General features: G+C 40.1%; 1 protein-coding gene across 3 annotated transcripts in view; it reads right to left on the bottom strand.

Annotated features, from left to right (window-relative positions):
* The window catches only part of phactr4a (phosphatase and actin regulator 4a), a 49,471-nt gene that overhangs the window by 4,412 nt on the left and 19,516 nt on the right, over nucleotides 1–25,543 (bottom strand). Inside the window, exons 1-10 of one of the 3 annotated variants that reach the window (XM_083900021.1) lie at nucleotides 19,748–19,891; nucleotides 18,177–18,347; nucleotides 18,017–18,097; nucleotides 16,752–17,915; nucleotides 12,005–12,382; nucleotides 7,235–7,366; nucleotides 5,551–6,100; nucleotides 4,653–4,900; nucleotides 4,003–4,165; nucleotides 1,866–1,921 (exon numbers count right to left, since the gene is read on the bottom strand). In XM_083900021.1, coding sequence (XP_083756147.1) covers nucleotides 1,866–1,921; nucleotides 4,003–4,165; nucleotides 4,653–4,900; nucleotides 5,551–6,100; nucleotides 7,235–7,366; nucleotides 12,005–12,382; nucleotides 16,752–17,915; nucleotides 18,017–18,097; nucleotides 18,177–18,347; nucleotides 19,748–19,802 — 2,998 coding nt within the window. In that variant the 5' untranslated portion in view covers nucleotides 19,803–19,891. Of the gene's footprint in view, nucleotides 1–1,865; nucleotides 1,922–4,002; nucleotides 4,166–4,652; nucleotides 4,901–5,550; nucleotides 6,101–7,234; nucleotides 7,367–12,004; nucleotides 12,383–16,751; nucleotides 17,916–18,016; nucleotides 18,098–18,176; nucleotides 18,348–19,747; nucleotides 19,892–25,543 lie in introns of those variants that run through there. The other 2 variants (XM_083900022.1, XM_083900023.1) reach the window with 2 other exon arrangements.

Genomic DNA, 25,543 nt, shown 5'->3' with positions numbered 1-25,543 from the left:
ATAAGCCTGAACACTCCTGGACAGAATAATGCTGTGATTTTTATTGTTGTGGCTCAAAAGCACCTACACAAGCAGCCATAACTCTTCACCTGTGTCACACAGTCATAAAACATACTGCACTTATTCAATCTGTCAGTCAAATGTGTGACTGTTTGAATGAATTAAAGTTTCTCTTGTTTATGTACCTAGCATTCACAAAGTATGTCTTTGAAATGGCAAGCAAATGTTTTGTGAACAAGGTCTAACTGATACCGGTATCAGTAGATACTCAATTTTGTGATATCAGTATCGGGCACAAAAAAACTGTATCAAAAGCAGAGATGAGCTTCTGTTCAGACTCATTGGATCAGATATCAGAAAGAGTAAAATACTAAATCCAATACAATCCAAACATCCTACTCAAACAGAATTGGAGCCGATGCTGTGGGCTGCTTCATTTTTATTTCTCAGATTGTGGGTGGATGCACTGCTACTCATTATCAAAACATTGTTTTAACAGTGTTTAAAATAGCTTCTTCACGACTCCCTGCCGCAGTCCCTTTTATGACTTTGACCTGGAGTCAGACCCAGAGTCAGAGTGACCATCACAAAGCCCTGATCTCAATCCTATTGAGAATTTATGGGCAGAGCTGAAAAGGCATGTGCGAGAAAGGCGACCTACAAACTTGGTTCAGTTACACCAGTTCTGTCAAGAGGAATGGGCCAAAACTCCTGCAAACTATTGTGAGAAGCTTGTGGAAGGATATCCAACACGTTTGACCCAAGTCATACAGTTTAAAGGCAATGCTACCAAATACTAATGAAATGTATGTAAACTTCTGACTTTCAAGAAAGTAATAAAAAATTGTTTGAAAAATGATCTCCTTCATTATTCTGGCATTTAGCAAATAGAAATAATTTTAGCAAACCTAATTTACCTAAAACAGTTAAAGTTTAATGTGATTTAACTTCTGGTTTCCACTGTGTATATATATGTATATATATATATATATATATATATATATATATATATATATATTGATACGTGGATACGTGGATTTGATACAATTATATTTTAATGTCAGTTAATAACATCAATGACATGCCTAGATATTTGTGTTATAGCAGAAAATGACTATATTAATCGTCAATTGCATTGTTTCTAACACAACTAATGTTAAATACCTTCATTTAACATTAAAAAGCCAAAGAAATAAACCAGGTATGATCTGAAATGAAAGGTAATGACTGTATTTTAAGATTATGTGCTAAAGATCATAAACAGTAGATGTTTTGTTTTAGAGTGTATTAACAGTCTGTTGTCACTCTCCTTTAAGAAGTGCAAACATCTCAAAAGATGAATTTTTTGATGAAGGGTTTCCCTTGGTTCGAACCCCTGTTGGAACAAGGGCCTTTCTGCATGGAGTTTGCATGTTCTCCCCTTGTGCGTGTGTGGGTTTTCTCCGGGTTCTCCGGCTTCCTCCCAGTCCAAAAACATGCAGTTTTGGGGATTAGGTGAATTGGTCACTCTACACTCTGCGCTGGATAAGACTTTGCGCATGGGTCCATCTCTCTTCATCAATATAAGGTCTTGGTGAAAAATGAATGTAACACTGGATGGAAATAAATCTTGTGACATTGCAGAAGCTTATCAAAACAATGCCACAGTGAATGAGTGCCGTAATCAAAGCTAAGGGCGGTCCAACCAAAAAAATATATATTTTTTGGCCAGGCAGTGAATATCGATATATCACTTTCAGCGCATATTTCTGGTAAATAAAGGTATAAAGAAGGTATATCGTGATCATATCTTTTTGACACAAACATAAATAACTACCAACACCTGAGAGAGGGAATGAAGGAGATGGATAGAGGGTGACACTCACCTTGAAGGATGTTCCTCTGCTCCAGCTCATCTGCTGACGGTCTCTGACTCAGTCGCCTGGAGGTGGAGAAAACTGTTGATTAACCATTTCTAAAGACCAATGAAATGAATTACATGTGGCATAATGGATGCAATCCATCCTTCTCTGTGACAGACTGACGACACAATTTTATGATAGAGACTTAGGGCCTGATTAACTAAAGCTTTGCGCGTGCAAAAACGCGTGCAAACTGAATTGCACACACAAATTTGCGTTAATGCTGATCTACTAACAGGGCACAATGAGAATTGCGTCTCTCAGATGGGCAAAATAGCACTCGCAATCCATTAAGCTGGCTTGCTTTAATGAATAAGCAATGTGGGGCACTGACATGCAATTTTGCGTGTGCTGGGAGGAGAAAGTGTATGTATATGTATGTTCAGCACGGGCAAAGTGATTTATGAAAACCTGAAACTGATTGCGGTGCTTAGTTTTGCGTCTATAATCAACACATTTGAAAGCCAGCACAGCCGTGCGCACAAATGGCTGCGGTTACGCACATACTTCTGCACCTTTGCTGAAGCATAATCCTCTGAGAAATCCATAAACAAAAATACTTTTTGTAAATCAGGAAATTACGCTTTTCCAGAGCATGTTAAACTATGCGTTCACAGATGACGCACATTCATTTCTTATTTGGTATATCTGAATAAATTAAATATACAGTCAGATATTGGGACACTCTTAAAAAAACAAAGAATGCACCGGTGAGCTCAGCAACACCAACAGACCATGAAGACCACAGAAAACCACTGTGGTGGACGACAGAAGAATTCTTTCCCTGGTGAAGAAAAACCTTCATAACAGTTGGCCAGATCAAAAACACTCTCCAGAAGGTAGGTGCATGTGTTTCAAAGTCAACAATCAACAGAAGACTTCAGCAGAGTGAATACAGAGGGTTCACCACAAGATGGAAACCATTGGTGAGCCTCAAAAACAGGAAGACGAGATTAGAATTTGCCAAACAACACCTAAAAAAGCTGTTATAATTCTGGAAGAACATCCTCTGGACAGATGAGACCAAGATCAACTTGTACCACAGTGATGGGAAGAGAAGAGTGTGGAGAAGGAAAGGAACTGCTCATGATCCACAACATACCACCTCATCAGTGAAGCATGGTGGTGGTAGTGTCATGGTGTGGACATGTATGGCTGTCAATGGAACTGGTTCCCTTGTGTTTATTGATGATGTAACTGCTGACAAAAGCAGCAGGAGGAATTCTGAAGTGTTTCCAACAATATTATCTGCTCATATTCAGCCAAATGCTTCAGAACTCATTGGACGGAGCTTCACAGTGCAGATGGACAATGATCCAAAGCAAACTGCAAAAGCAACCAAAGAGTTTTTTAAGGCAAATATGGAATGTTATCAGTCAATCACCTGACCTGAATCTGATTGAGCATGCATTTCACTTGCTGGAGACCAAACTGAAGGGAAAATGGCCCAAGAACAAGCAGGAACTGAAGAGCGTGTCAGTAGAGGCCTGACGGAGCATCACCAGGGATGAGACCCAGTGTATGTGATGTCTATGCCTTCCAGGTTGTAATTGACTGCAAAGGATTTGCAACCAAGTATTAATCAATGAAAGTTTGATTTATGTTTGTTTAGTTTCTTCTACTACTTTTAGTCCCCTAAAAAGTGGAGGCACATATAGAAAGTGTTGTAATTCCTACACCGTTCACTTGATTTGGATGTAAATACTCAAATTAAAGCTGGAAGTATGCAGGTAACGCACACCTTGTTCGTTTCATTTCAAATCCATTCAGCCAAAAAGAAGAGAATTGTGTTGATGACCCAATATTTATGGACTCGACTGTAGATATTCATTCAGTGGCTTCAAATTTCATTTTGTGCTTCCGTTGAGTCTGCTCTTTCTCTATGTTGACAACCCTTGACTAGCACAAAATCCTCATTCAAATAGGGCGGTCTTAACCATTTCTGCGCCTGTAGTCAATTGCGGCTGCAATCTAAGTAGGTCACCCACAAAACGCAAACCAGCAGCAGGCACAATCTTTAATTTAGCGCTTTCTATATGGGATCTTAGTAAATCAGGCTCATGGTGTATATGACTATGTTGTACACCAGTCAGTCCTTTACCGTGTCAGTGCAGTGCCGATCTTGTTCCTCACTGCCACCCACTGCTCCCTGTTGCGCCAGCTCATGCTGTCATGGTTCTCCTGTGCATCCCTCTCCTCTCTCTCTTGTCGCTCCAGCTTCAGGGCTAATGTGTCCTTCCTCTTCACACGCCTCGCCAGTCCACCTGTTACACACACCACAAATATGCACACAGACTTAGACTTATGCATCACCTGCTCATACAAAAAATATGAGAGAATATGGAGAAATAAAGACTGGAAAAATATTACATTTTATGTCTGAAAACTGCAGGTGAAAGTGTCTGTTTCATGGTAAAAACAATACTCTGCTTATTAAAAGAAGGTTTATTCAGGTGCCCATAAACTTGTGGAGAGAATGGCAGCATTCATCACAGAGATTTCCTGATCACTCAGTTTCTGATTTAATTTTTCTAGATGGTAGCAGCACCACAATAATCCGTGTATGGTAAGTTCTTTGGTAATTCCGTTTCAAAACCAAATCAGAAAAACTTATTATCTTATTATATAAATTATTATCATTTCCTGACAGATATTTTGACAAACAACTCAAACATTTGATCATGAGGAATTTTCGATTACTTTTCACAAATTCAGTTGTCAAACTACCAATGAATGCAAGAGGAAACTTACTTGGAGGGCCTTCATCTTCTTCATCATCATCATCATCATCATTATCATCATCTCTGTACAGGATGGGACCATCAGAGTCAGACTCTTCCTCGCTGTCCCCAGGGCCTCCACCCTCATGAATGACACTGACTCTGGCGTCTCCAATAAGACCCCTGCGGCTGCGGGGCTCCAGTTCAGGCTGGCGGGGAGGCCTCTGAGGGTGGAGCTTCCTCATCTCTTCCTCCATGTCAAAGTCATCATCTTCTGGCCTGAGGAGAAAAACGGTGGCTGTGACAGGGCTGAAGACATCCACAATGTTGTTACAAATTAAGCTATGATGACAATGAAAATTGTTGAAAGAAAACAGCCTAAACCAGAGCTTCCCAAACACCAGAAGTGTTAGGTCCCTAAAATCTTCCAACAACATTTATTTATTTGCAACAATATAGCACATCACTGAGGTAAAATATACTAGAAATTAGCATTGTAGGGGTCGTAGCTACAGGAACTGCTCATGAGATGCATTCAAATACTTGGAAAAATATCTTCACTTTTGCAAACACACATGCAGTCCACTGGCTAAATGCTTGCTGCTGCAGACTATGCAGCAAAAGATTAGGTCGCTACTGGAGTAGAAAGATTTATTCATTTCGTTTCATTTAAATTAACAGTCAACTATTTTGATAACTGATCATTCGGTTTGAGTATTTTCTAAAGAATTAAAACCAGTTTCTCTCATTTTTTAGTTTCTTAAATGTGAATATTGTCTGGTTTCTTTGCTCCATATAACTATAATAAGCTCAACCAGGCTCACCATACTCTAGGGAACAGTAGCTGCTCCCCTTTGCCAAGATCGAAAAGTGTGGATAAAGAGGATTTCTTATGCAAGCATGCCATGAACAATATATGGAACACTTACAGTCTGAGAGGTTCGATGGTGACGGGGAGAGAATGCCGCGAGTTACTCCCAACATCAGCAAGAAACTCTGGAGGGGACTCAAACAGCAGTGAGTGAGCCCTCTGAGAACCATCCTGATTAGGCTGCGGTGGACCGGGGCTGGCCAAAGCTCTCTGGATGAGGATGTGTAGAGGGATGGCTGGAGGTTGGTTGGGAGGCTCTGTGGTTGGGCTGGGGGGATCAGAGTAGGAGGTGGAGCTGGGAAGTTGGAGTGACTGAACCCTGGGAGGTGATGGAGGTATGTGAGACGGCGGTGAAGGCAAAGAATCAGTGATGGCCTGAGGAGCTGCTGTTTTGACTTCACTGTTGTCTGCTTTATGGACAGCAGGCTGTGTCGGTACAGGGACAGCAGCTGGAGCAGTGGTGGCAGACTCTGGGACCTCAGCAGAAGCAGAGGGATCCACAGAGTGGCGCTTGGTGACGGGCGTCATCCTCTTAGGTGGTGTTGGTGGAGAGCGTTTAACTGGTGCCAGGACAACGATGACACCACTGCCTGAATGCGAAAGCTCTGCTGTGAATAAACAAGACAAGAAAAAAAACAGTCAGACTGTAGAAGGCTGAAGAATAATAAAAATAAAGCAGATCTGTCATTAATAGTTTTAGTCAAGGAGAAAATAAAAGGTTCAGTGGAGGGCGAGTCAGTGAGATTATAAGGTATATTTTCCTGCTTTTAAAGGCTGCTGCATTGATAATATGTATAATATATATAATAATATGATTTTATATGTCTGCATTACACTTCATCTGAACTACATCATATTTCCATGTTTTACAAATATATATATATATATACATATATATATAATATAATATGTATTACATTGAATAAATTCACAAAACACACTAATTACTGTATATATTATATATATTGATTTAAAAATGTATGTATTAATTATTCATAAAAAAGTCACTAAATAACTCAATTCTAAGCCTAATTGTTTGTGTCACAGCAGAATTTGACCATATTAATCGTAATTTTCACTGTTTTTTTATTGTTTTATTTATTATCTGAAATGAAAGGTAATAACTGTATTTTAAGATCATGTAATACAGATCATAAACCATAGATATTTTATTTTATAGTGTATTTACAGTGTATTCGCACTCTCCTCTGAGTAGCACAAACATCTGTGAAAACATGTGTGCATCTTTATCTTACCATATATCTCATATATCTGGATATAGTCTAAAAATATTGAGATATTATTTATAAGCTACCTAACATAAACATTGATTTGATTTATATATTGATATATATCGATATCTGATGACAAAAAATATATATCAAGATAAGTTTTTTTTCACACATTGCCCAGCCCTAAGTCAGTGGAGGGTGACTGATACACACATTATGAGAGAGCTGTATCAACAGTCTTCAATGGACATTCAGTGAGCTCAAAGCACAAACACAATCAACGTACTCCAGCACACTAACAAGCGTTGTTTCCATGCAATGTTTTCTTGATAGAATTCAGACTAAGTTAGTCAAGCTGACAGCTCCACAGGCTGCAAAACACATGCGATGAAGTGCTGATGTTAAAATGGGAGGTGATGTGTTCCATGATATGCACTGAAGCTGGTGGATCGACACCATCCATGTGCAGACTTTACTAAGGCAGACTGGGATGTGGCCCCTGCTGGATACCTGTGCAGGTCCCTGCAGCTCTGTGCCGCATAGACACAGGCAGAGAGAGGTAGAGGCCAAGCTCACTCTGACGTCTCCAGCTGGTCCAGTAACAAGGCTGTCGGGCCTGAGAGCTCCTGTTCAGTGAGGAAGCTGGTAGAAATGAGTGGACATGTCAGGGGGTGGGATTGGGTTTACATTCCAAACTGGGAGAGCATACAAGAGTGGGGTTTTGGAAGATATTTGTCTGGGTATTACACTGTCCAGAAGCAGAACACACAGAGAAGGATAAAACAAAGAATACTCCTCCAACCAAATACCACAGCAGCGTCAAACTTCTAACTGGTACATGATTTCATTATGATGGTTTCTTTACATGGTTTCTTGTTCATCCATGCAGATAAAACAGTTTGACATGTGTGTAATGGACATATACTATGTATAGTATAAGTATATATACATGTACGTATATTAGAAAATGGTGGCTGAGAACATGGGAAAACAATTACAGCTGCAGTGCAGGCTTTTAGACGTCTCTTTGCACAAAAGCGAAACTTGGCTGCAGTGCAGAGCAGATTATGAACTCCCCACCACAGGAATATCTTCTCTCTCTCTTTGAGCAGTTAACTAAAGAGATCAGCTCATCTGATGCATCTGTTATTCCCTTAATTACAGCGTTAAAGGTCTTCTACATAAAGATTGAGACCATGGAGTGAAAACAATGAAAAGTGCGCTTTTGAGAATCTGTCAACACGTTTTACTAAGATCTACTCGGATCCCCTGTATTTCATCACGGCTGTACTCGATCCTCGTCATAAAGATCATTATGTACAGTTGTGTTAAAAATAATAGCAGTGTGTTTGAAAACGTGAGGAAAGCACAAAATCCCTAAAATTGTTTGTATTTCAATGCATTGGGAACACTGCACATTATATTCTAAATCATAACATGAAGAAAAATTTAAACATTTTTTAACTACTTTAGAGAAAAAATTTAGAAAAAATAATATTGGGCTGTTCAAAAAAAAGCAGTGTCTGCATTTTTCTTTACAACTCAAATATTTACTGTATACATTGAACAATCTTTAGGATTTAGCATCCCTGTGAATCATCTAAACTAATATTTAGTTGTATAACCACTGTTTCTGAGAACTGCTTCACATCTGTGGTGCATGGAGTCGACCAACTTCTTGCACTTCTTGCACAGATATTCTGTTGTCTTATTGAAACACCCATTTCAATGGCATTTTCTCTTCAGCATAAGGCAACATGACCGCTTCAAGTATTTTGATATGTGAAAACTGATCCACGATCCCTGGTATGTGATAAATAGGCCCGACACCATAGTAAGAGAAACATCCCCATATCATGATGCTTGCCCTACCATGCTTCACTGTCTTCAGAGTGTACAGTGGCTTGACTTCAGTGTTTGGGGTCGTCTGACAAACTGTCAATAGCCCTTGCAAGCAATCTTACTTTCATCAGTCTACAAAATGTTTCTCCATTTCTCTTTAGGCCAGTCGATGTGTTCTTTGGCAAATTGTAACCTCTTTAGCACGTCTTTTTTTAATTATTTTTTTAAAGATGGTCTTTGTGGGGGCTTCTTGCTGATAGATTAGCTTCACACAGGTGTCTTCTAATTGGTTTCCAGAGGGCAAGTGGGGGACACCCTCTAAAACAGTCCTAGCTAAAAGCCTGCTGCAGAGAACGGTATTGTAGACTAAAAACAGTTTATTTCCAGTTTATTTCTCCTCAGGACTTTTTTTAGGTGTCTAAAATATGGCTTGATGATGACCCAGAGCCATAACTAGCATAACTCTAACGATGCAAAATAAAAATAAAAATAAAACCTCCAGCAAGCTTCATCAGCAGTTTACTATTCACCCATGAGTAACTGCACCTAAACTGCCTCATGCCGAACTGCCTCACCACTGCATTTGAAATTCCTAAAGAGGAGGGAATGAAGCAGATAAGAACAGAGAGAAGTGCAGATTCCTGCTGTGAGGCTGCAGCACCACTGATAGAGAATAAGGCTATGTTTACATGTGTACAATTTCTTAATTCTGAAAATATTTGTTCCGTTTGGAATTTACAATTGTATCATTTACATGGACACACAATTAAATTATCTGATTGTGGTGTGCATACACATGCATACATCGAACATGAACAGTATTGTCTAATTCTCCGGGAGTAAAAACATTAGAAGAAGCTTCACTTCTGCAGTAAACAAACACAGCATGTGTCTTCTTGTCCCAACGCCATCCACTATCCGTCTCATTTTCCTCCTCTACCGCGACTTTCGTGTCAGTGCATTATTCTTTTTGGAATATAATTTTCCTTTTCCAGCATTAACAAATAGGGATGTTCCAATCCAATATTGATATCGGTCCTGATGTTGACTAAATAGCTCTAGATATCGGATAATATGAGGCTAATCTATTCACTTCAAGTCTATATTTGCAAGTGTAGCAAGCTTTTGACAGGTACTATGACTGGTAGTTGTGAATATATACAAGGTAAATGGAGAGGTGGTGGTACCACTGCAAAATACAACACCACTAACTTAATTAAGCTCTTCCAAAAGCATAATTCTAAAGAGCAGGGAGACAAGGTGGCAAAGCAGCATTCAAACTAAACATGAATCAAACTTAGTTGTAAATCAAAATACAATAATATACAATTTTGCAGCAATCAATGGCAGGGTCTTTGACTTTTTTGCATGTTTGCTTCTTTCCTCTACCACAATGTTGGAGACTGTGCTGACCTCTCACTTTCTACACTAGTGTTGCTTTCACACGATCGGTTAGAAGTTTTCCGCCGTCGTTGCAGTGCATCATCCACAGTCAGCTGTCCAAGTTGCTGCTGGGGCACAATCATTTATTTAAATCAATAACCATTCAATTCATGTATGTGTTTATTTGTTGCATTTTGTTTTGTAAAGTTAGGAAAGTCATGTTTAAGTCGAGTCCGATGCCTTTAGTCCCTTCTGCCAAGTAAGGGATACAGTTCATTAATTCAACAACTGTATTGGATCATATTGGCAGATAGACAAAGTAAGAAAACGGAAATAAGTTAGGCGTGTGATAGCACCAAACCAACTGACTGTTTATATGAACATCTAGCTGAATAAAGATTGGAATTATACCCTCTCATTGGGAATGGCTTTTGTTTTCAGAATGGGTTGCATCAGGTCAGAGTTTTCAGATTGGCATGCTTACATGGCATTTTTTTTATTGCTATGGGCTTTTGTTCCGATTCCTTGTATTCAGGTAAACATAGCTACGGTGTCGTAAAACTGCGACCAAAATGATAAAAAGTAGCCTCTGCACGTTTGTTGAACAGGTACCATATCTTGTTTATGACCCCCATACAACTTTTAAGGATGAGGACATGAAGACAGTTTCAACATGAGAAACAAATCACAGACTATTGCCTCAGTCTCTGTAACCTGTAATCCTTTGTGAGATCTGAAATGATGCATTATAAACTGTGTAAATGTATTTATATACATGCACATAGTTTCCACATTCCAATAAACTCAGAACTCTCAGTTCAACACAGTCAGTGTGAAACAACATGTACCAACATAGAGACCTGAGTCCCTGACAAATACACCATTTCAAACAGAACAGAACTAGGATGGGCTGTAAACAAGAGCAGCTGAGGCATGCTGGGACAAGAGATATGTAATAATAAAAGCAAATCAGTTTCTATCTGGCCTCCAGAGAAGTGCTGGCTTTGCACAAATGGTGCACAGATAAGCTGGAGCATGTCCTCTCCCCCAGAGGCTGGCGGTTGTTCCAGAGTAGCAACATGATGGAAAACACCTACAAGACTGAAACAAGCTGCACACTCCGTTGAGACTCATATTTAGATTTAGGAAAGGGGTATTTCAAAGTTTTGAAAATATAGATACAGATTATTATTTTTTTCGTTAAGAAATATAAAGCAGATGGAATGTTTTATTCCAGCAGAATATTAATTCTGGAAGTGTTACTCCAAATATCCTATCAACATGTAGTGGAGCGTGTTCTTACATTTACATTTGTATTTAATGCAATCAATACCTTTCAAAGATGGTGGTGAAACACAATGTTCTACATCAGTGCATCTGTTAGTTTTGTTTTTTAAAGAGTATCATTGATCACAAATGAGTCTTCCTCCATTTTTGTAATCTACACAACAACAATTTCTCAACTCGTCTTTTAAATGGGCATGGACACACATTACCCACAAACCATTTAAATCTGACCCTTAGCTGACACCTCACAAAAGCTGATTTGTTTGACTCTTTTCTAAGACTGTGACAATGACCTCACTAAATACACTGTTGCTATGGACCTGCAGCACCAGCTCAACATTAGTTTAATACTATGTTCAATGGTAAAGTAAACACTTCCTGCTACATTGTAACCATTCAAGGGTCAGTTCAGGTTTTTTTGTGTGAGGCACCGACTGCACTTGGAACAAGTGGGATGCAACTCTTACTGAAAACATGACTGTCAAAGCAGATTTTATTCACTTCGTAAAAGGTTTGCATCATAAACTCTACACCTGCTAGTCCAGTGTTTTTCAACCAGTGTGCCGTGAGAGATCGTCAGGTGTGCCGTGGGAAATTATCCAATTTCACCTAATTGGTCTAAAAACATTTTTGGAAAACAAATGAATTCATTATCTGCAAATAATATGGATATAAATATTCAGAACACCTTCAAGCAGAAGCAGCTGTTTGGAGGTAGAAGCTGATTTCATGTCAGAAACCTGCAGGAGCTGATGTTAACAAACTCACCGTGCAGTGCCGGGTTGCTGTTGCGGTTGGTGGGTTTGGGTGGTGGCACTGGAGGCTGCTTGGCATGCGGAGGGACAGGAGGCGGCGTGTCAGAGTCTGCAGAGGAAGGAGCGGGGATGAAAGGTCGAGTGGCATCGTCGACTATTAGGGAGACGGTCCTGGGTGGTTTGGCCACAGCTACAGGAGCAGAGGAGGAGGATGAGGAGCAGGAAGAAGAAGATGAGGAGGAGGATGAGGAGGAGGTCGGACTCCTGCCGGACTCGGTGGAAGGAATGGTGAGGAATTTTGGGGGAAGCAGGGCTTGTTTGGGCTTGGAAGGGTCGTGCTGGGAGTCCTGTGTTGAATGACTGTCGGATGCAAAACGGGCAACAGCCGACTCTACAAAGGGATTAATAAACACAATACAGGAGAGGTCACAACAAGAATTCTACTGTCCCTTTATAGACACTGCAAATCAAATGCATGGTTTCACCTCTTCACACATTATATATGTTAGAAAATGGTGTCTGAGAACAGGTGGAGGAAAATCTGCATCTGTGGAGTAAACAATTAAGCAGTAAAGACCGAAAATTGACTGGCCATAGTTAGCATAGGCATTAGGGATGCACCGATCCCCTTTATTTCACTTCCGATCCAATCCGACCTTAAAAATATGATTTTCCTAAATGTAAAATCAAACAGAAACACTCCGCCACTTTATTTAAATTTCCTACAGTAGAGAGGAAGAGAAAGAGGAGGAGACTCCTGCTGTGAGGCTAGTAGCGACAGAGGGACTATAACTGAACCAGCTCTGTGTTTGTATGTATGCCATTAAACTGCAACTAAGGTGGTGAAAATGTCCGCTCTAATCGGTTTGGTATCAGGCGCATCATTTCCCATTACTTCTTAGTATCTTCCAACCTGAGTAGATTAGAGCTAAGTATTGCTGGAACTGTATAATGGAAATGTGTGTTTAATAGTGCCTAATGAGAAGCAGAGATGCTTGTTAAAAAGGGAATTAAAAACTGTGTTTACATATTCTGTACAAAGCAGTGATGTTGGTGGACATTGGTCCTTCTTCAAGAGAGAAAACCAGTATGTGTGTGAAAGCTTGTTTTACACATACTGCCTCCATCATTTTGGAACAGAGAATGTTGTCATGCATTTTGACATTATTTGAAACCTTATTTAAACACCTGTGGGCTCTTCTTAATCATTCAAATTTGGCATGGTGGTTAGTAACACATTTGTCTGAGGGGTGACAAAGTCAGAAGACATCATTTGTTTTCGCTTCACAGGGATTTGAATACACAACTAGACTCTTCAGAACTTTATAGTCGAGAGGTTATAACAGACACCATGAATTAGTTACAGCACGCATCGACCCAGATCACAGAAGCACAGAAAGAATGAAAACTAATGATTAGTTCATTCCTCTTTTCATCTTGACCTCAGTCCATGTATCAAAGCCTGTAACCCCCTTCAGACTTAGAGTTCAATCATAATGCTAAATGCCTTCATAGCACCCCCACCTTAGCGCTGCCCATGACTGTGATTGGAGTAAATGAATCTAAACAAGATGGAGCTATGTGTCGATCACTTACAGCAGGATGAAAGAGCTGCACAATAATGTGGTAATAATGAGTTCCCAGTTTTACTATGAGAGCATCATCAGTATGCAGAATGGTGGAGTCTGTGATCATTTATTTCAACCATAGTAGCCGTGTTTCCATTCCACAATTCACTTTAAGTTGTTCCCCATTCATTGATTTGTGACGACCTATAACAATACCAACATTGACTTCCACATATGTTTTGCATAGATTTGATAAAATTGCTAAATGTTATGGCACAGTCTGTCTGCATTGAGTGCTTGGGTATTTAACCCATTGACGCCGGGAAAGCATTGCCGCACTTCTACCATTGACGCCAGTTAAGCGGATACGTCCATTTTCGGGGGTATAAAGGTTCCTCTCGACATTGTTTTGAAATTACTTCTCACAAACGTGGAGGACTTTGACAGCGGAGAGATTTTGAGGAGTTTCGTCTTCCATGACGTCATCGCCGATAACTTTAAACGCGCTGAACAAATCGACTGGGATTTATGGTTAAGACATAATTATGTTTGAAGACGACGAGGTCGGCGATAATGACGATAAATACCACCGTAATCGACGGAGTGTTTACAACCGTCACATGTGAAGCAGACTGTTACAGTCATTACATGCTGTTCTTGTTCTTCACACTCCATCAGGACTAAATCAAGGCACTGACACAAGTTGATATTATTTTATTTTATTACTGTTTTTCAATTGAAAATAGTTATTCAATTTAATTTTATATTTTTTTATCTAAATAAACTAAATTTCACAGGAAAGCCACAGGTGTGAGCTCTCAAATACTTTTTGAATTGTGTTCCTATATCTGCTACAGAGGCCGAGAAATCAGTCATTTAGTCAGCATTGAAGCTCAGGTTTTAGAGACATTTTTTCCAGGCGCTTCAGGCCTTAATGGGTTAAACAGCACTTTACTAGTCTTACTGTTTTGCTATTGAACCATTCACTCACATATTTCATACAGTGCATCTATGAGCTGTGTGAAAATGTCTTGCCCAGGGACACATCGGCCAGTAGACTAGCGGGAATCAAACCCTTGAGGTACCAGTTGAAAGATAATTTTAGTAATGTCAAACTCTGCTGTGGAGTACAGGTACAGTCTGAAACCAACGTTGCCTGGTACCAGGATCTTAGACACTGAATAAAACAATTGTGAAAAAGTCTGACCTCTGTAATAACTTATCCATTTAGTTTGTTATGATGGTTTCTAGGCTTCACACAGTGCTGTTGTGGAAGCTAAAGCAGCAAGGGAGGGTGTATTTGTAACAATTGAAGAGAGAGATGTACGAGACAGGGAAGGAGGAAGGGGCGGACATTCAACATGCTGCTGTGGCAGAACCAGCCAGGTGAGACGGCAAACACAAAGACTTACTGAGTTTTTCTTTTTTATATAATGCAGGTAAGGACGTGTTTACAAAACTTCAGTTCAGTCGGAAAAGTCTATCTACCAGTGAGATACAGTGGCTAGCAAATTCTTAGGTACAGTGTGTAAAATTTAGTACCATTTATTGGCAAAGTTGCATGTTGCAGCCAAATATTCTATAGTTAAAAAAGGTTTAATTTAGGGCAAATGTAAAAACATTGTTAAAACACATGCCCAAAGTGGCAGCCTCCATAGAGTGGAGTCTGCTCCCGATATGAATAGGCTCAAAAATAATTAATTATTTTAAAGAGCCCATCAACCGGAAGTTCCAATTAACGCTGTTTTTGGGTGTGTATCTGCGCCATTACCTCGTTTATGAAGCCCTGAAGTTTTGAAACAAACAGTTCGGCCATTGCTGAGAACACTGGGTGTTGCTGTATTCTCAGAATCTGCAAGCGGTCTGAAAAAGCCTGGTATCGTTCCATAATGATTACTTCTCCTGAACAGCAGATCCTCCTGCTTAGGGCACTAGTCCAGACACATCCGGTTGCGTACATTGAACAGCAGAAGAAGAATGTCCGTTGTGGAGGTGTTTCACTTGCGACAGTGTCTTCCAACTTTGTATCCAACTCCGGGTCAAATGTCAAACACACTGCACTGTTTGACTCCCAGCACTGCAAGTCTACATGCCGATATGTCCTTGGGCTTGACATATAACCCCATGTTGCTCCTGATGGCTGTACCAGCAGTGTGTGAAAGATGTGTGATAGAAAATGCGCTGCATATAGATGTGCAGTATGAATGTGCGAATGGCAAAACTGTAGTGTAAAGCAGCTTTGAGTGGTCAACAAGACTAGAAAATAGCTATATACAGTACAGTGTGTGTATATATATATATATACAATACAACACAACACAGTGTTCTCAGCAGTGGCTGAATTGTTTGTTTCGAACCTTCAGGGCTTCATAAACGAGGTAATGGCGCAGATACACATCAAAAAAAGAGCGCTGCTCTGCTCATGCTGCCTTCAGCGTCAATCAGATGAATGAAAAAAGGAAGTTTGAAGTAGCACCGTCTTCGTTTAAGTCCGCTGTGTGAGATCATTTAGGATTCAGCGTAGACTACGATGAGAATGAGAAATTAAATGTCAACATGCAAACCACGGTGTGCAAGCATCTGTTATGCAGCGCAGTGAAGTTGGATATTGGACAGACACTCGCTCTACAGCGCCACACAGAGCAAGACTCTCATTTACGTCGTCATCACACGTCTCTTTCACTTGGAGCAGCATGGTGTATTTGTAGTTGTAGTTTCTGTGAGTGGGTGCACTATTGTTAAAATAAAGTTTGTGATGTGATTATATCTGTGCTTTTAATTATTTTTACAACGTAATATTGCCTTTGCTAGTCTGAGCAGTTTTATATTAAGATATCGAAACTGATACGTACTGATACCATGGCCCCAAAACCGTGACACATACCGAACCGTGGAGATACTGAACCGTTGCATCCCTAATATATATATATATACACATATATACACATATATACACAGACCATTTAAATAATGTGGTGCAAAGTCAAACATAATCACCTGATGTTAGTGAGTTAGTTAGTAAGTAGTTATCATAATGTGATGATGTGGGATGTCACATGACTCATTATGGTATGTTTCTACACTACATGGTCTTCACCATGTTCCGCTAATTCCACAGATTTTCTTAAATTTCATTCAACAACTCCGTAACTTAGAAACGGGCACAGTCACAAATGGGCAAATATGCCTTACCTGAGCGCTCTCTGAAGTCTGGAGCTGGTTGGTATCTGGGAAGTGTACTCCTCCACTCAGTCTCTGAGGCAGGACGAGTTTTCTTGTTTTCCTCTGAGGAGCTCTTCTGTAGAGGATGCCGCGAGCTTATCTCAGAGACAGGTCTGGCAAGAGGCCGCAATTCATCGAGCTTCTCTTTCCTGTCCTTCCCCTCCCTATTTTCCCGCTCATCTCGCCGTTCTCTTTCATTTCTTTTGACCCACTCATCCCGTCTGTCCCTGTCCTCTCTCCTCTCCCCTTCCTCTCGCCTGTCTCTGTCATATCTCCGATCTCTATCATCTCTGTCTGTGCGTGCATCTTTCCTGTCCTTGTCTTCTCTTTCATCTCTCTTTTCCCTCTCAGGTCGCCTATCCCGGTCTTCTCTTCTGTCTCTTTGGTCCCTCCTCTCTCTTTCTTCTCGATCCCTCCGTTCTCTCTCTTCACGATCTCTTCTCTCTCTCTCATCCCTATCTCTCCTCTCTCTTTCTTCGCGATCTTTGCGCTCTCTCTCGTCCCTTTCTCTCTCTTCACGATCTCTGCGTTCCCTTTCCTCCTTGTCTCTCTTTTCTCGCTCCTCGCGATCTCTTCGTTCCCCATCATCCCGATCCTTCCGTTCTCTTTCTTCACGATCTTTCCTTTCCCTTTCGTCCCTCTTCTCGCGGTCATCTCTCCATTCTCGCCTATCTCTGAAATCTCTGTCTTCCCTGCGGTCGACTGCCCCATCCTTCTCCCTGTCTTCACGCCAGTCCCGTCTCTCCATGTCTTCTCTGTCCTTCCTTCCCCTGTCCTCCCTGTCGTCTTTCCCATCTCTTCTCTCTTCCCTGCGGTATCTATCCTCTTGAGGTGGTCCTCGGGATAAAGATCCTCCCTTCTTATCATCTGACGGCAGGCGGCTTCGTCTGTCCACATCCACAGGAAACCGAGCGTGAGAGTCCACATCCAGAGGTGCGCGGTTACTGCGGGAGGCGTCGGATGGTACTCTAATTCTCCGTTCATCTCCGGGAGCAAGCCTGGGGGGATTCACTTTCATGTCAGACTCCCCTCTAGACACTCGCACACCAGCTTCAGACACCCTGTCCACATCCATTGGCAATGGGTGCCCATTTTTCACAGGTGGACCTTTGGAGTGGGTCACATTATTGCTCTCTGTACAGGAAGACAGAAGCAATAAAATAAGTGTAGTTACAACATAGAGCCCAATTTTTTTTTTTAATATACTTCATGAAGAAGAAGCAAGGTCTGCATACCATTCTCTGGGATGTCCTTTAGAAGTCCTCTTGCAATCAGCTCTTGGCGACTTTTTCTGACTGAAATCTTTCTTTCCAAAGCTGAAAAACAAAAACAAAACTAAGCAAAGGGTCATTAAACACAAAAGCCAGTGTAAATACCAAGTTTGATACACCATACCTATAGAGGTCTCAGTAAACTTCTCACTTGGCTTCTTCTTCCTCCACTTCCAGGGCTTGAAGATCCTCCCCATCTTGGAAAACTTGCCTTTGCGTTTGGTTGGAGGTGTTCCCCCGCCAGAATTTGCTTCCTCACCCCCTGGTGTGCTGTTTTGCAGGTCGACTTCATCATCTGCATGAACGTGACATAGTGAACATGTTTTTTGATTAATGCCGACTGACACTGCATAGTTTTACTTTTACTGTAATCCATTTGTAGGACTAGTGGATGCACTGCTAAAGTAGAAAGGCATCACAGGCCCCCAGTGGGAAAATACACTTCGATACATAGCAGATAAGCAAGTGTCAGATGATGACCAGTGCATTGAGTAATTTCCAAACAAATAGATCTTTGTAAAATATGTACACTGCTTTGTTTATTTACTGCATGGAATAAAGCTAATTTTTAGATGTGTGTGAAATTCCATGGTAAAATGCAGGCACAGAGAGGTCAGTGAACTGACCCTTAGAGATATTACTAACGCTTAACCCAGACACCAGGACAGCAGGGAGTGGCTGGATGGCAGTGAACTGCAGTTACACAGATGTGGTTCTACTACAACGGAATCCATCTGTGATGTGGTGACCTTCAGTAGAGCACAACAATCTGGGAGGGTTGTTTCTCACAAATGTGGAGAATCAAAGACTTAGACCACAAACTAATTATAGAGAAAGAGGAAAAACACATAGAACACAGATTTACATTAACACACTGGATCTACGACACTATATTCGGTAAATGTGCAGTAATAAAAGCATGAAAGCTGTAATAATCCTGCACTGCTCTGGTCAAGCTGTCCATATGACTCATGGCAGTCACATGATACAGTGACAGGCAGTACACAGAATATCACACCATGGGTAAAAATACATTGTGCATTGTGTGCAAATGTGTAACAGATAATGTCTTAAACAGAAACCCTACAGTTAAATAACCCTAGAAAAAATGGCTTACATATTGTTGGGTCAATATTTGCTTTATATTTAAGTAGGTGACAATAGGCTGAGAAGAGCTGGTGGCATGTAAACTGGATTCCAATAGCTGCAAGCTGTATTATTAAGAAGAATTACATGTGCAAATGCAACATGTGAGAGCAGAGAGGATCCTTGACAACAAAAACAGGTTCCAGTGTGTTTGAATTGAGCAGACACTCGGGGGCTTTTATGGATCACAGTGCACCTGTGCAACAACAACATGACTTATTAAAGTGACTGAAACTTTAACAGGGCTACACATGTGTAGAGTTGCTGGTGGTTGGTGACTTGTGAGCTCAAATCTTGTTTTTAGTAGTGCTGTGTGCGCACGCACACACACACACAAGTTTGAGTTTGTATCTTTCACAATCACCACATTCCATCTACATGCATTCTTCGACACCTGTCTGTGCCTGCCGCCCCCGGTTCCTTTCTGCTTTATAGATACCTGTCAATATACATGTGTACAATATAGACACTCTATTGTTGGCCTTCTAGTCTACATAATGCTATTGAAACGTATACGTCCTTGTGTATCATTTACTGCCTCTGACTCACCCGTGTTGTGGATTGGTTGCTTGGCCACTGTCTCACTGCTAGCACTGTTTCCCATGCTACAGCTCCAGTCCCCACTGGCCTGCCCGGGCCCTGCCTCTCCCGAGGCCCGCAGCAGGAGCTGAACAACCTAAGTCCACCTCGCTCTTCTCCAACTAGCCATCGAGCTCCGGTTACTGAAGACTGTCTTGGCTGCTCATTGCTCATGCGTCTCTACAGTCTTCCCCCTCCCTTCAGTCTGTGTTATTTGTTCTCTCCCTCTTGTCCTCCCCTCCTTCTTTTACTTTAAAACACAAGCACACTCACTCAGTTCTTGGTCCCTCCCTTCTTTGAGCTCTGACTTCATAAATAAGGTACGCCACTAAGGTAATCCGGCAGTCTAAGAATGCTTCTCATTCCTGAGAGGAGGAGGAGGAGGAGGATTTTTTTCAGTGGCAAAGTTCGAAGTAAGCGAGCTCTGAGGTTGGACAGGCCCGGCCATCACGCCTTGAGGGATTTGTGATGCAGTGGGGGCCCCCTGCTAGCAACATTTTTCACAGACTGACACATACACTACACCCCTGAAGGGCAAAGGGACAGGCCTTTGCAGGGTGAAGTAACCTGAGAAGTGGAAGGTGAGCTGGGGCCAAGATGGAGATCAGAGCCTGAGAAGAGGAAATGACACAGCGAAGGTGTTCTGTGACGCCCTAGGGATTGCCTTTTTAAACTGTAAAATGTATATAGAAAATATTCAGACTTGTGTAATGTATACGCTCCTCTCCTTTACAGCTATAATTAGCAGTTCACTTGACAAAAGTTTGCTCTGGTTTACAAATCCTTACAATTTAATTTGCAGTAGGCAAAAATATTGCCCCACAACTAGACTGATCAAAATACTGCAATTCATATTACTGCTAAGACAACAACATATATCATATGTTGATATATATGTTTCGTTAAAAATAATCAATCAAAAAAATGATCAGCACGGTGCCAACACTCAAATCATAGCGTAACAGGCTGAAAACGTTATCATGTTCCAGCTAGAGCCCTGATGTAAAATTCAGTTTCCTCAAAATCAGTCATTGTTTCTATGTCTGGCATCATTAGGGTTGGGAATCACAGGGTACTTCACCATATGATACGATGCAATATGCAATATACACTGTCCATGATACCAATAATATCACAATACAATGATTATGTGATAATGAATATATTGCAAGACAATCATATGGCAATACATCACAATATCTGTTTAACTGAAAAGAAAAGAAACCGTCCATCCTGCTGTAAACTCCCTGTTCTTCAGCCAGGTAACTTCTTCCCAAGTTCAACTGACAGGGACTGGTTACTTTAGAGTGCTAGGCATCAGACTAAAGTGCCATGGACAACCAGCCCGCATTTCCCACTCTGACATCAGAGAGTGAATTGGATGTGTGTTTGAGATGATGTTTTTTTAAATAATTAGAAAAAGTTCTGTTTTTCAGATTCTTTAAAAGGCTCTGGTTTCTCATTAAAACTGAAAAAAAATATGGATCAAACAATTAATTGAGAAAATATTTGTGAGATTAATTATTTACAGCCCTACTGATTACATATAGTGTACAATCGGTACAAATAGTACAAGTACAAAACTTTTACTATTACTCCCATCACTACCACAAAAATGCATGTCCTCCTTTCAGCAAAAGCCTGCTGCTGCTTCCGCTGCCACCTTGTGGTAACAGATGCCCTAGAAATTAGGTCTTCATCAACATATTGAAGAAGTAGCATGGAAGTGCACAATTTCTTTTGTTCAATTTCACTATTTTTTTTCTGTGACGAGGAACCTTCCTAGAGCGATGGCCTTTTTGATCTAGTGGGAACTGAAACAGGCCAAGTTACTTTTCCTCTTGGCCATGAGCTTGCCCCACTTTGTTCACACTAATAAACGGTGTTGGGCACAGTCATTGAGTTCGCTGAATGCTCCTCAGTTTTGTATAATTTGTATTTTTAAATTTCATTCTGAATTGTATTGAAGTGCAGAAACACATCATCCAAACTTATTTACATTCATGCTGGACAGAAACAATGAAGCAAATGTATCTCTACACATATATTACAGAGCACTGTGTGATTTGGTTCTTTGTAATAGAACCAAAAAAAGTAATATTGGGGTTTGTCTCCCCCTATGAGAGAACAGTGACACTGAATCATTAACCATCCTCAAAATAACGTTGAAAATAGCATGTCATTGCTCTGAATTTAAACTTAAGTTTTAGAAAATAATTGATGAGAAGAAAAAAGCCCAACTATCCACATCATTAAGTTTTGCACATATCAATTGCTCCCTCTACAGTCCAGTTAAAGCTACAGCGCACAGAACCACTCTAATACAGGTATGTGTGCAATGTCAGAGCACATGCCTACAAGGACAATAATTAGAACAGCAATCTAGAACTTTTTGAAAAGAAAAAAATGGATATAAACAGGGACAACAACTTATGAGTCATAATTACAGTGAAACCTCTTTCCGAAGCGAAGCAGCAGATGGAGACAAACCCATTTTAAAGGATTTGAAACAAAAGACAAGACACATCACAACAAGTCATGACAAACCTGAAAAACATACTACATAATGCAACATGAGCCAACCCGCTGGATGACTTTTAGATCAAAACAAAAGAACATCTGAATCATTTTAGCTGCCTAAAATCCATGACTTTACATCAGAAACATAACATTTAAATATCAGCATGGAGGAAGTTCACTTGGTTTTGATTGCTCGACCACAGAGACAGGCAATGTTGAGCAGCAAAAGCTTCCTTTCTACCATTCATGATCTGTATTACATTTCAGATAATACCTGGCATCTGTTTTTCAATTCCATGTATATATATTCATCAATATATGTAATGTTTTGTATATTTCACGAATATATTCAATATTATAAATACATGATTATCAATCCAACAGTCTTTAAAACCAGGAAAAGTCATCACAGATTGCATATGATGATATGACGATATCCGAAATCTAAGACCAAATCTAACATCCAGCAGCAGACAGTAGATATACTCACAATCATATTCAGACTGCACAGCCATTCCCAGGTGTTTCCCACAGGTGTCACAAAAGTACAACAGTTCAGTCAGGAACAAAGGACCGCTGAGTGAATACGTTGTCAAATGATCGAGGTCAGTGTTGAAACTGACACGCGGCCATGTGAGGCACTAACAGAAACCGGCACCTCTGCTAACCAACAGGTGTGTCAACAGCAAGATGTGTCACAGGGGCCGACCCCTTATTAGATGAATTTATTACCGCATTGTCTGACTCACCACTTTCTGTCATCATGATACTGCAGTTGACATAACATTACTCTCACTATACACTATGGCTGGGATATTGGACAATATATGGGTATTGTATATGGTGACATGAGACAAGATATGGTCTGAGACTTTGACTATAGTCATATGGTGATAAGGTGTCAGGGATGACTTTTCCTGTTTTTAAAGGCTGTTGCATTGATAATCATCATATATATGTATTATATTGAATAGAACTGTGAAATACACCTAACATTATAGATTAAATATGATATGTTGATTAAACAATACACAGAATTAGAATTGCAACCATCAATTATTCAAGTAATTGAGTATTCTGCTTATCTGTCAATTAACCTCTTCTTCACGGTTGCAGCGTCACATGCAGCAACAAAAACGTCATAAAACCATATCTAACTTTAATAAACATATATGCTGCATACCCATAGAAAGGTCAGAAACTCAGCTAAAAGCTCATATAAACCATTCTTATGTTCATGAAACACAGTTTAAACACTGATGGATCAAACCAGCAGGAGCGGGAAAAAAAACGTTCCAGCGCGCACAAAGCGGCATTGGAGCGTCAGCGTGATTATGTAAACAAATAAAACACATGTCGGCTGGACAGCGGAGAATCCACAGATTCCAACAGTACCAGTTTTTATAATTCTACGACCAAGATTCACAGATCCAGCCCCAAAATAAGAGCAACATTTGGGGGTCAAGGAATTTAATAAAATAGGCTTCAAGTAGGGCTGGGCGATATATAAGATATATCGATATATTTTTAAATGAGATATGGAATTAGACCAGTGTTTTTCAACCAGTGTGCCGTGAGAGATCGTCAGGTGTGCCGTGGGAAATTATCCTATTTCACCTAATTGGTCTAAAAACATTTTTTGAAAACAAATTAATTAATTATCTGCAAATAATATGGATATAAATATTCAAGACACTTTGATAAGAATGTCTAAATTGTTGATATAGGCTACAGAGTATCATTTTTTAAACATTTTTGCTTGGTGGTGAGCCTCGTGATTTTTTTCAATTAAAAAAATGTACCTTGGCTCAAAAAAGGTTAAAAAAAACACTGAATTAGACCATATCGCATATATCGATATAGTTCAAATTTGCTCTTCGCTGACTGGATCTCTCTGCACTGCTCCTCACGCCCCGCCCATCTTTCATGCACAGAGAGGGGAGGGGCAGGAACAGACACTCCGGCACTCTTCAACAAACATAGAGAAAGCAACAACACCTGCGGAGTGTGCGAAGGAGAGCGTCTGGGTTAGTAAAAGAAAAAGCAGTGGTTCAATCGTTTGTAGATGGTTTGCATACAAATCATCAGACGAGCAACAAAACCACGCTATATGTTGGAAATGTTATCGAGTTGCTGCTCTGTTTCTTGTGCAACTGGTTGAGACTGTTCAGATAAGTTAACAAAAAGGAAAAGGTAATCTGAAGACGATGTTTAAAAATGTTTTTTCTTAAAATGAGTACTTTATTTTGTTGTCTCTTTATATAAATGCTGTCCTTTACTAGGGTTTGTCATATTTTGTTCTTTTATAAGAGAAGAAAATCTGTAATTTGATTTTCAAAAGCCATTTATAGTTGTCAAACTAAAACATTTTGATATTGTACTTTTCTCATATACACATATTTATTTCAGAAAAAGATTGGCCTATTTCATAGGCTATTTTTATTTAAGATATTTTTTTTATCTAAATGTGCACCTTACGGAGCTTTGATTTTATAAAAGGCACTCCTGTTGTTATACAGTGTTTATGTTTACATTTTATTGTTATTTGAGTAGTTTTCAATAAAACTACTCATATTTGGCTTTGAATTTGACTGAACATTTCATTTCACAGCTCTCACTTTGCGGAAAAAATATCAGGATATATATCGTATATCGATATTCAACCTAAATATATCGAGATATGACTTTTGGTCCATATCGCCCAGGCCTAGCTTCAAGTTTAAGAAACCAACAGTTTTCCCCTAATTATGACAATTGGGGGTAAATATGCACATTTCACATTGTGTCATCGAACTGTGTCATCAAAGTGACTTTATTTATATTTTCCTTCAAAAACATTAATTTTGTATTTAAGCAGTGAAGCTACTTCTGTACATTACATTTGTCCTAAGTAGCATGAGATTTGGACCAGTCAGGAGTAGCTTGTGCATCAGTTTCTGCAACAACACATCTCATCTGCACCAGTGGCTGTGACAGCTGTTTAAGGTCTGAGGTGAAAGGTTAACACTTTGAGGGACACATGATTTACCCATTGAATAGAAAAATGTGTTTAATGTTATATAACTAATAACTAGCTAGCTTGGGTAAGGGATACCCTACAGATGGAGAAAACATTAGATCCCTCTTCATCATTCAAGCTGCGAAACAATCCTGAAAGATTGCAATTGGGTAACAAACTGTCGACAACATCCGGGGCTGAAGGCATTAGGGGATCTGCCTGAGTTTATAGTGAACATTAGTGGTGGT

The sequence above is a fragment of the Microchirus variegatus genome, assembly GCF_963457635.1.
Source record: "Microchirus variegatus genome assembly, chromosome: 13".
In the NCBI taxonomy this organism is placed as follows: domain Eukaryota; kingdom Metazoa; phylum Chordata; class Actinopteri; order Pleuronectiformes; family Soleidae; genus Microchirus; species Microchirus variegatus.
Note: the sequence above shows the minus strand (reverse complement) of the source record. Positions and strands in the feature narration are given on the sequence as shown.